At 30.2% G+C, this 12,562-nt stretch overlaps 1 protein-coding gene across 2 annotated transcripts; it reads left to right on the top strand.

Annotated features, from left to right (window-relative positions):
- The first annotated feature begins 6,650 nt into the window (after positions 1 to 6,650).
- Positions 6,651 to 11,010, top strand: LOC129887157 (stem-specific protein TSJT1). 2 transcript variants are annotated; one of them, XM_055962129.1, is made up of 5 exons: positions 6,651 to 6,969; positions 9,269 to 9,509; positions 9,613 to 9,733; positions 9,954 to 10,063; positions 10,752 to 11,010. In XM_055962129.1, the coding sequence occupies exons 1-5, from the start codon at positions 6,767 to 6,769 to the stop codon at positions 10,785 to 10,787; spliced, it is 711 nt and encodes a 236-aa protein (XP_055818104.1). In that variant the 5' UTR covers positions 6,651 to 6,766; the 3' UTR covers positions 10,788 to 11,010. The 2 variants fall into 2 exon arrangements, with proteins under 2 accessions (XP_055818104.1, XP_055818105.1); XM_055962130.1 differs by having other exon boundaries at positions 10,386 to 10,816.
- Positions 11,011 to 12,562: the final 1,552 nt, after the last annotated feature.

Below are 12,562 nucleotides of genomic sequence, written 5' to 3'. Positions count from 1 at the left end.
ATTAAATTTGTTCCTTCGACAAGTACAACTTTAGCCTTTTCGGATCCTTCAATTAATCTTGTGCTACCAGATATTGTATTAACATTAGCTTCTTTCATAATTAAACAAAACAAGAGAAATATTTCTTATCTCTTAAAATAATATGTGTTGTCGCACTATCAATAAAACACATATCATCATAATTAATTTTGGATTCAACCGATGACTAGGGAATTTTCATATTCTTCATAAACAAGAAGATACATTATAAGAACGTGAAAAACTAACAACATAAGAAACTTTTAAGAAATTACACTTCCTTAAGAAATATTTTTACGAAAGACAACATAATATCAAACATAATAGGAAAACTATATTTTTTTATATATAATATTTATCACCAGTTAAATGATCAATTCTTCAGTCAATATTTATAAAATCTTCAGTTTCTAAATGAGTAATGTTTGATAGATATTCAAAATCATCATCTTTTTAAGCAAAATTTGCCTCAATATCTTCATATTTATTTAAGGGAGTTGCTTCATTACCATCATTGCGAAAATTCAAGTGCGCCTCCACATTATTATCTCTTCTTTTGAAAAAGGCTTGATAAAGTTTCACAAAATGATCGGGCGTACGACATTCACGTGCCCAATGATCCTTCATACCACACCGGTGACAAATATTGAATTAACCTCTAGAAGGATTATTTTGAGGAACTTTATTGTTCTCATGTTTATTTCAATCATAATGACGATAATTATTTCGTCCTCTACCACTTTCTCGCCCACGTCCACGATCATGGCCACGGCTGCGGGCGCGATAATTATTTTATCTTGATTCAGACTAATTATATGCTGCTACAACATTCACTTCAGGGAATTGAGCAGACCCAGTGGGATGGACTTTATGATTTTTCATTAGCAAAGTATTACTCTGCTCGGCCACAAATAGACATGTAATTAATTCAGAATATTTCTTAAACCCCTTTTCATGGTATTGTTGTTGTAACAACACATTTGAGGAGTGAAAAGTGGAAAGAGTTTTCTCAAGTAAGTCATCATTAATGATAGTATCTCCACATAATTTTAACATAGAACTTACCTTGTGAATAACAGAATTATATTCTGTCACAGTTTTGAAATATTGAAATCGAAGGTGTATCCAGTCATATCGAGATTTTGGTAACACCGTAAGTTTTATGTGGTAATATCGATCCTTCAAATTAATCCATAATTCAAGAGGATCTTTCACAGTTAAATATTCAGTTTTTAATCTTTCATGAATATGATGACTGAGAAAAATCATGACATTTGTTTTATCTTGGCTTGATGCTTTATTTTCTTGTTTAATAGTATCATAAAGACTTTTAGCGTGAGAGTGAATTTCAGCATCAAGGATCCATGATAAATAATTTTTTACGGTAATGTCAAGTACCACAAACTCAAGTTTTGATAAATTTGACATGATAAAAACTGAGATAGAAATTAATTTAAAAACAACTAAAATTAAATTTCTTTGGTAGATATACCTGATATAGAAGTTAATTTGTCTGGAGAAAATTAGAGTTTCGTGCTTATAACGTGTTATAAAATAAACTAACTTAACAAATTAATAAGAAGGAGGAAAGAAATAGTAAGAGAAAGTTGAGAGAATTGAGTGTATCTTTTTCATTTCAGAAAACAAGTGCTTTTTATAGGCAAAGCTGAAGGAAACAAAATGCATGCTACAGTGCAACTACAATAAAAATGAGTCTCATAGACATCCACTTTATCTACCTATTTCAACAATATTTAATTTATAGAATATTATACCTGCATCCTAAATGTAGGACGGTATCTTAAGTAATTAACAAATGTTATAGCTTATAATTGTGCTTTTTTCATGAATAAGATTGACACTAAGATTAGATTCTACGTCACACTTTTATGTATGATACATAATAATATAATATCGACAAAACATAGCACCATTCATCAGTTTTCCAGAGTTAATATTACATGTGTCTAGAATAAAACTTAATGCTAATTCAGAATAATTTTAGGGTGAAGGCTCACATGCGTGAACTTTGTGATTTTTCTATTTTCTATTTTCTATACTATTTGTCCTTGTAGTTTTAGTTTGAAAGCTAAAAACCTTGGGTTCATCCACAGTTTTGAAGGATTAGAAATTAGAATAGTTTACTTTTCTTGGCCACTAGACAAATGGAATAACAAAAAAATGCTGAAAAAGACCTCTTTTATGGAATAAAATTATTTCTTGAATTTCTTCTGTTTTTATCTTGTTAATCATAAATTCAACGTAACACAGCAAGTTAGTGGCATGAAAGATTCAAATATCCTTTAGTAATAAAACTCTCATGAACCGTAATTAAGTTCAAAATAAGAAAAATATTATAATTACGTTTTTTAGTAGGTAGATAAAGTCCAAAAAGGCTGATTATTTGATTTTTCAGCAACCACTATGTAAGTTTTCCACAAAAAAAGAAAAGAGATTTTCTTAAAGAAGAAAAAACTTATAATATTTTGTTTTTCCTTTGATTTAGGAAAGAAAGAAGAAAAGAACTTCGTATTTTGAGAACTCTCTAGAAGTTATCTTTAACCGTAAATGCTATTAATAGATTCTACAGCAATAATCCTTCGGACTCGAAAAATAATAACGAAAATAGCTAACATGCTTTTAGGAAAGGTTGAACTCTTTAGGAAATTCCTCCAAGAGAGTGGACTCCTCTAGATGCTCCAAGGAATCACCACAACTATTTAATTTGAATAATAATAAAGCAAACCAAAAAGAAATGGAGGGAGAGAAAATGAAATTATCTAGGCTTAATTTCATGTATGATAATTAAATTTTATTTAGTTACCAATCATATCAATAAAATCATTAACTAAATTTTATTCACTATAACAATAAAGTCTGAAAATACCTAGGAGAAACTTCAATCGAAAATTTCGGGTCTAATTTTTCATTAACATAAATTAGGATGTTGATTTTCATATTTAATCGACCACCTCTTCAATTTTCATTTAGTTTCAGATTTAAGGTTTAATTTATGTTCTTTTTCCTTAAATGTCTGAAAATTCGAGGTATGTCGTGTGGTTCAAAGAGGAGATGTTACTGTAGAATTGATACCACTTTAATTTCACGGCTTGAACGTTGTTGAATGCTTCTTTTTAAGCGTTTATAGTCTGATGAAAATAAATTTTGTCATAGGTTCTTACTCATGCTCTGAACTTGTGCCTAGACGCATCGACACTCAGTGTTTTTGACTAGTCCGAGCGAACTAGCTATAGTGGACATCATAGATACAAGGCATACATTGGGACAGTATGAGACAATGCCTTAAAACTCAATTAATATGAGAAAATGTTTTTATATATACATGGAACCATTAATTTAAAATAACCACTCAACACTAGGGGTCAACCCAAAATACATGAAGATAATCTGAACAGACTAGTATATCAAGTCTCTACTGCATAGAACTCTGTCTCCCTATATCTCTAAACCTACAGTGTAAATGCAACGCATGAATACAAGTGGAATAGTACTCGTATGATAAGACATAATCAATTTAAACTAAGATAGAAAAATAGGTGCATGAAAGCAAGCATATAACATTACATCATAATTACACTTAAAAGGAATGAGGACCGTCTTTAACTTTTATCGAATTATTAATGCTGGAGTTCACTTTCTTGCAACAATAAGATTCAAGTGTGATTTAGACAAGACTCACAAGACAACCTACTATGGTAGCAATAATACAATTTGGAATGGTTCCTTTCCCGAATCAAAGCCACAAAACTAAGGGGTAGAGTGTATAATAAGAATAGTTTTGAACATGATGTATTAGTAATATTGATATTAGTAATAATGCTGACATTAATTATATTAAAATTACTTCTTGTGCAATGTTGGTGTCTTAAAATAGCATGTATTGTATAATTTCTAAAAAATAAAATTTGTTTATAAAAATTCTCTCCACAAAAAACGGTGAAAAAGATTTTGAGGAATAATTGTGTCTTTAACTATGATATTGCATGTATTAATAAAAACTATTGCATGTATTAATAAAAACTATTGCATTGTCATTTATTAGTTATTCATAACATAATATCAAATAGAGTAGATATATATAAATTGAAAAAACATATCAAATAAAATATTAATAATACACAAAACTAATATATTGATCATCTTTTTTAATATATTCTGCCAAACAATCTCTAAGGAGATTGAGACTTAAGACAAGGAGATAGATGCGTGTGATTCGGTAAAAAGGCATAAAATATCTATCCATATATTCTTGCTAGTTGTAATTTTGTTCCTTGATTCATGTTTAAGACTAGACAAGGTATTTTCACCTTTCCATAAGTCTAGGAGCTTTCTCTACATCTCATAGAGTATCATAAAAATATGTTACATGACATTTAGTTTGAACTAGGAGTTGTAAATAGATCGGTTGGATTAAATTCGGACGGATCTAATCAAGTCAAAGTAATTATTAGGTCAAAATTTAATTCATTCAAAATTTACTTAGATCAAAATAGGTCAAATAATAAATCAGAACTCAATCCATTAACCTTTCCCCATTTTTCAAAAATATAATAATTATTACAATCAACGTAATACATTGATTATTATTTGAACGAAAGACCTAATATACCTATCTTTAGGTTTCTAATGAGGTCTTAAATGCTTCAAATTGAGAGAAGGAAAAGTGACTCTTATGATTCTCTATTGTTACCAAAGGAGCAGTGGACTTCATGCTCGAAACACTATCCCTCCTTGTCTAGTTTGTACTATGCAACTATGGACTTTAATCTACATTTACACACTTTGAGAAAAAAACTTTTTTCCTAATATACTTTACTTGTTTGGATTGGGTTACATTTTGCTGTAGTGGTTACACTTCTTTGATCCATTTTGATCAGATTGTTTGATGAATCATTTTGAGTTCAATCACTTGTCAACTCAACAAATGGGTCATGATTATATGAGTTGAGTGGGTTAGAATTGATTTTGTCACCCTACTCTAAATTGAGAAACAATTAAAAGATTATACTCCTTCATTTGAGTTTGTTTGTGAAGTTAACTCAATTTTTTTTTTGAGTTGTGTATGAAAATAATTTCTTTATCTTAAAAAGATAAAAATAAAATATGTGTATACTATATGCTTTCCAAATTTACTTATGCAAACAGTACTATATGTTGTTAGTGTAGTACTCTGGATTCCATCTAAAAAGTAAGGCTATCCACTGATAAAGTTTATATGAAATGATAGACAATGTTACGGGTACTAACAGTTGCAAAAAGGTTCTGGTGATTTTATTCTATCTATATAAGTTTAAAAAGGCAAAGTTACTAAAATGCATCTATATACCTGTGGAATAATAATAACATAACAATATTTAGCCAAATTATTCATACATATATGAGATACCTTATTTGGATAAAGTGAGTGCTTAATAAAGTAGTCGAAGTGCACTTAAAATGATTTACAACTTTTTTTTTTGTTTTGGAAAATAATTCTTGCAAATGAAAGTGCCAAATATTCTGGAATAAAAGCTTAATTTAACATACATCCATATCAACGGTGCACGAAAATTTATTTACGAAAAATAGGTGCAATTTTTTTTATACTAACAAATCAATCAAAAGGTAACAAATATTTCTCCTTAAAAATGAGATTTGTAATTTCAGAGGAAGGTACGTTTATTTACTATAACAAGTGGAAATGACAAATAATTTTAAAATTCTTCACAATTTATACTATCCCACGTATAATTAAAACTTTTAAAATAAGAACTTGTAGTAAAAAAATATTCCCTTCGGTCCAAAAAACCTGATATTTTAGCCTTTAAAACTAAGAATCTATTTGATTTTTTTTAAAAAAAAATTGCCGTTGATATATACCAATCTCCATGATAATTATGTCAATTTAAAAAGATTTTTTTTTACACTTAAAATATTTGAATCAAATCTTTATTAATTTTTATGAGTAAGTTAACTTTTTAATGTATCTAAGAATCTAAGCCTGAAACATCAAATTATTTTAAATTTTGGAGAAAGTAATATTTTTCCCATTTAAAAAAGAATGACCTGATTTGTCATGACACAGAGTTTAAAAAAAAAAAAATTCAATCATATGATCCTAAATTAAAGTTATGTTAAATGTACAAAAATATCCTTTAATTTTGTAGCCTAAAACATGCCATGTGGAAAGATGTTATCAAAAAAAAATAATTATTTTTTTTGAAACAAAATTAAAAAAAAGAAGATAATTTTTTTTGAAACGGAGCAAGTAATTATTTGAAGAAGGTTTATAATCTTATTATTAAGTGACGATAAATATCTTCAATCTAGACGTGACAGAATCTACTTTTACATCCATTAAGAGCTAATTATCATGGACGCGAATCCACCATATCTTATCCCTCTCTCCTCCGTTTTCATCTCCATTGCTTGCCACGTCAGCATTAACTTCCAAATTAGAGTTTCCTTGGTGGGACCCACACCAAGGATTATTCCCTACAGAAATCATCGCCTATTTTACGGGTCCCATTCCACGTATTATCTCATTATCAATTTACTCAAATATCCCGAATATCACTTTAAATAACGAAACTATCCTCAGGATTTTGTTTATAAATTACATGCCCCTCTCTTCATTATTATATCGTGTCTTATCTCCTAATTCTCAATTTTCACACTTTTTGAGAGAAAAATAGAGTGATTGTGTAGTTTATCTTTCTTCTGTGGTCTATTTTTGAATTTTTGGAAAATGTTGGGTGTTTTTAGCAGTTCCATTGTTTCGCCGCCAGACGAGCTTGTCGCCGCCGGTAGCCGGACTCCTTCACCTAAGACCACCTCGGACGCTCTGGTGAACCGGTTTGTTCAAAGCAATTCGTCGGCGATCTCTGTGCAGATCGGCGATTTTGTCCAACTCGCTTACTCTCACTCCAACGAGTCTGCTGTACTCCCCAGGTACAGCAACTAAAAACTAAAAGAAATGATGTGACTGATTTATGAACTTAATTTTAGCTGCGTTTTAAGTTTAATTTCTAAATTGAAAATTTGAATAGTAATCGGTGAGGTAGAATTTCAGCTCTGATAAAGTTATCTTAAACGTTGATTGGCTTGTGGATATGCGATCGACGGTTCAGATTATTGCACGATTTGATGGATGTGACATCATGGCTTAGGATTATCACGCATGATGCATGAATTTCCTAATTAGTTATAATCGTAAATTCATCCACTAAATAAAGTTCTGCTTTTCGTTTTGATTATCCGAAAACTCCGTTTCAAGGAGTATCATGTTTGGCTAATTTTAGTTCTGACCTTTAATCTGTATGAGTGATATTAAAATAAAAATGATAAAGCTAATACTATCTCATACACTTGACTATTTTAATTAATTTGTATCATATCACTTTTCCAAATACCCGCACACAGTATATTTTTAACAATCCAAACAATTTTTCGTAATATCACTTTTCCAGAAAAATCGAATACTGTATTCTTTAACAATCCAAACAATTTTTCGTCATATCACTTTTCCAGAAAAAAACGAATACAGTATTCTTTTAACAATCCAAACAATTTTTCGTAATATCACTTTTCCAGAAAAATCGAATACAGTATTCTTTTAACAATCCAAACAAGTTTTCGTAATATCACTTTTCCAGAAAATCGAATACAATATTCTTTTAACAATCCAAACAATTTTTTAAAGTAAAGTGAGTATCGTCAATTTAAAATCTAACCGGAATCGGAAAACTTGTTGGTTTTCTTTTGGATGAATCCAACAGATGACGAAACAGATGAGAGAAGCAAAACAAACGGTTGTAATTGCGCAATATTAATGTGATCTGACGGTCATAGATGATGTTAGCATTGCATTTATTAGTTTCACCATTACAAACCTGTATCGTATGGTATGATGGACGTTATATTGGTATTATTATTTTAAATTAATCATTTATTATTATTATTATTGTTATTATTAATCCTAAACTTTGTAGGTTGTTCTCGACCTTCCTTTGGAGCACATCTAGGTTTTAGATGCATAGACGTAGGCATATAGCACAAACGTCAATAATTATCATCGAGGGAAGAAGAAAGCTTGTCAAAGTTTGGTACTAATAATCAAGGAATCCAAATCATTATTTAAATGGAAAGTTTTATTAGCTTAGCTTAGGTGAGTCCAGGAACCTTAGTAAAAAATCGTAGCGCTAATAAGATGCGCAGTGTGGTATGACAAAGGGGCAAGAGTTTTTCCAGCATCAAACTCAAAGCTTATAACTTTGCGCCAACTGGTAATATTTATAACGGGGAGGACTGACACGTGTGATATGAACCTTGCCCGAATAAGTATGGGATATAATATCTGAGTATAATAGTTTATTAGAGATATTAAAAAAGTGATTTATTAGTTCAAGAATTTGCTATTGGACACTGAATTACTGAATCCATCTATAGTCTATACTGAGGCTGCCTTAACCAGAGAGTGCTCTTTTTATTCCTCTTGTTTATTTATTTATTTTTTTGGGTGGTTAGGAGCTTGCTGATTTAGGCCCTCCCCACTCCCCACAACCATATTGGTCAGTTGGACAGGAAAAACTTTGGGAAAGAGTAGTGGATCAGTAGTTGGGAAATTCTAGTCATGGTTATCCTTTTTGTTTTTCATTCTTTTTCCTGGTTTGATCAATATTCTGCTTATATAAAAAGGAACTGGATAGTTGGCAATAATTTAGGAATTGACTAATAGAAGAAGTTGTAAGACTTTTTGAGAAGAAAATTGTAGAACACTTATTGGTGGAATTCATCCTCTACAAGAATTGAGGGAGGGGAGGGATCATTGGTAGTTGGAGACTTTAAAATCTATCAAATACAATTAATACTTTCTTTCTTTATACGGTGGTCACTTTGGTGATTAAGCAAGTTTCCTAGTTGTCAATTGAAAGGGAAGTCTTTTATCAGGATTTCATATTTATCTCCCCCAACTCCTGAGTATGAAATATTTGCTTATTCCTATCTCTTGAAAGAAGCATATGAACTAACAAGATGTTTGTATGCACAGTCGTTTTATTTATTCCTTGCTAAGGATCAAATTTGAGTTACAACTGTAAACTTGTTTTGCTAATAATAGATTCTGTAGCATTTTTTCTTACTTTTTGCGAGAAGCATCTGTCGTGTCTTTGCAGTCCAATTTTCTGCTGTTTAACAGTTGTTTCGAAAATGATGTATAGACTTGTAGGATTAACTTCTTGGGAAATGGCAGGTCATTTGCTGTTAAGGATGACATATTTTGCTTGTTTGAGGGATCACTTGACAACTTGGGGAGTCTGAGGCAACAATATGGCCTTGCCAAGTCTTCAAATGAGGTGATGCTGGTGATTGAAGCATACAAGGCACTTCGTGACAGGGCACCTTACCCTCCAAATCATGTTGTTGGTCACCTTGAAGGCAATTTTTCTTTCATTGTTTTTGACAAGTCTACTTCCACCTTGTTTGTATCTACCGTAAGTTAACTTTTACATTCCCAAATTGCTTTGTAGTAGGTGTGGTTGAATTTTGATCCTTAGTTCCTATCCTATAATATTATATTTGGATTCTTGTAAACAGGATCAAGTTGGTAAGGTACCCCTTTACTGGGGAATCACTGCTGATGGATATGTGGCCTTTGCTAATGATGCTGATTTACTTAAAGGTGCTTGTGGCAAGTCACTTGCTTCTTTTCCTCAAGGTAGGTTTGACAGATTATTCTCCCTTAGGTGATCTGATTTATCTAGAGGGATAACTATTATTGTAATTATGCTTTTTAGACTTAGCATGACCAAATGAACATGTATGTAAATAAATAATTCAGAAAGTGACATTCACAGAGGTCCAACCAGAACACTAACATATCCTTTATCTTTTTTTAATATTATCTTAAATTCAACATCTTTTGTTTGCTTTTTCAGGGTGTTTCTACTCTACAACAGTTGGAGGACTAAGAAGCTATGAGAACCCCAAAAACAAGATCACTGCCGTTCCTGCTACTGAGGAAGAAATATGGGGCGCTAAGTTTATGGTAAGTAATATTTTAATAGCTTAGTGGCATATTACTCTAATCATTCTGTAAGAAAATCTACCTATCTGTGAATAAAATTGTTCAAATCAATAACCTTATCAAAACTTTATGTGATGATCACAAAGAGACAAGCGGACTTTTACCTGAAGATTCTTCCTACGAATTTTCAGTCTCCCTTATTCCACGCAATCTGATGTTGATTTTCTACATGATCAACAAGTTGGCATCATGGTGGATATTCAATTTTTGGCCATAAATTTAGTGTTTATCAAAACCATAAAAAAATAAAAAAAATAATACATAGTATTGAATTATTTCACAGCATGCTAGGGACAGCCACATTTGATATTGAATGGACTTATTGGTGAACGATCATATCACTAATTCAAAGTAAGTGTCGGTATCACGCTGATGAATTTCCATATCTCTCACTCAATGCATCTGGCTATGAGTGGCTTAGTTGTCAAATAAACACAAACCATTAGGAAGTGGACCCTTATGTGATAACTTGATCAGAGAAGCTTTTACTCTATCTTTACTAACAAATATCAGAGCAAGTTAATTCAGATTGAGACACTTAACTTTAATAATAGCTTTTTAACTGGTCCCACTCAAAATCATTTCCGAACCACATGTTCTTGTATTCGCTGGTGCTCTGATGTTAAAGGGCCTACTGATGAAATTTCAGGTTGAAGGTTCAGCTGTTCTTGCAGCCACAAAATAGAAGATTTAGCTTTCCTCTTTGAGCTCTGATGGAAAAACAAGGCTGTGGGTGTTAGTGGGAGCCATGTAAATAAAGTGACAAGCCTTTTCTAGTAATTCCTTAATTTTGTGCTGCTTTAGGATAGAGTTAGGTTGAAAGTATGATGTTTGGTTTCTTTTAGGTATTTTAACTACTTCAATCAATGTACACCTTTCTTTCAGCTCAATAATGTTTCTTTTAGGTATCTACAATTTCTTCTAAATTTTGGACCTATAAACATATATTATTTTCAATTGGGTAATTTAACAGGTTATTGATATTTCGGAGGGTTCATTAAATTTCTTGAGGTTTCATCCCTCGAACGATGTGATCAAATTAATTTTTATTGAATTTTGAAATACTCTTTATATTAATAAATATTAAGTTATTTATTAAATAATATTTTTATAAAATAATAATATTTTATAATTACGATAATATTAATTTAGAAAGATTTTAGTGTGTAATTAAACAAATGCATATTTGAAACGTAATGTTTGACCTCAATCTTCTGAGGATCAATCTTAATAACATCACTCTAAATCACATGACCCAAAGAATGCCATGAAGTTAATTTAGAATTACAGTTAGAGAATTTTGCATAAAATTTTAAATAAAATATGCATTGAATTAAAATTTCTTATCCAAATTAACCAACTATTACTATATATATTTAGAAAAAAATGATTATTGGACCTTCACTATTACGCAAAGGGCAGACCAGAATCTGCTTATTTTAATAGGAAAATTTATTTGAGTGAGTACTTTTTAATAAATAATTATCGATTTTAGCAATATTTTTACTTATTTATTACTATCTATAGCAATATATAGTGATACTATGATAAATTTATTATGTATTAAAAGTGAATTATGCATACAATATAAATGTATTATAAATATTTTAGAATATATTATGTTTGGTTGATAAGAAATTGACACAATATATTATAAATGTACTAAAGTGTGTGATGAATATACAATTCATGAATAAAATTTATATTATATGTATTTTATAAATTATTTTCGATAATATATATTAAAACTGTATTATTAATATATTATAAGTGTTCAATAAAAAAATATTATTGCTATAAATAATAAATAATTTTTTTAACATAGCATATCTACGTAAGTTTCCCATTTTAATATTAAATTGGCCATTGAATTTCTTCAACCTATTAATATCAAAAGTCTCTACACGTATACTCCCTTTTTAGTCATATTATCTACTTCTACGCTCAAACTAGATACAATGAGCCTGTGCAAGCTGAGCCCAATATACATTATTTTATGGTTACTTATTTTATTAGTAAAATTATCTTATTAACATACTTTACTATTATATGTACTAATCATATTTTCATTTTTCAAATAATTATATATTTATTACCCCCTAATCAATAATTTTATACCATTTATTAGTGAAAATATATTCAGATACACTCACACCTTAAAAATAGGGTTGATTAATTATCTTTACATTTTAAACACCCTTAATTAACGCCGCAATGTCGATCCAATTGTCCTTCACCATATTCTCTCTTATTCTTCATCTTTTCCAACATGATTTTTCCATTAAACCTCTCAAAATCGATTCTGGAACAACAACATTACACTTACAAAATGTGTAACTATTCAACCATCATTCAATTTCATATATCAGAGATAAAGTTTATTTTTTTTGGAACGATCCATTCTTGTCGTTATGGATAAGTTGATGGGAAAGAAATTTGGGTCTGAAAACTTTTGAGTAA

This window comes from Solanum dulcamara, chromosome 4 (genome assembly GCF_947179165.1).
Source record: "Solanum dulcamara chromosome 4, daSolDulc1.2, whole genome shotgun sequence".
Classification (NCBI taxonomy): Eukaryota; Viridiplantae; Streptophyta; class Magnoliopsida; order Solanales; family Solanaceae; genus Solanum; species Solanum dulcamara.
This window is presented reverse-complemented; position numbering and strand designations above follow the sequence as displayed.

Bases quoted from the DNA above. Each gene is read 5' to 3' on its own strand.
- LOC129887157 (XM_055962129.1), top strand. From the start codon at position 6,767: ATGTTGGGTGTTTTTAGCAGTTCCATTGTTTCGCCGCCAGACGAGCTT. The intron at 6,970-9,268 runs GTACAGCAACTA...GGGAAATGGCAG, and splicing joins GAGTCTGCTGTACTCCCCAG to GTCATTTGCTGTTAAGGATG. The intron at 10,064-10,751 runs GTAAGTAATATT...ATGAAATTTCAG, and splicing joins TATGGGGCGCTAAGTTTATG to GTTGAAGGTTCAGCTGTTCT.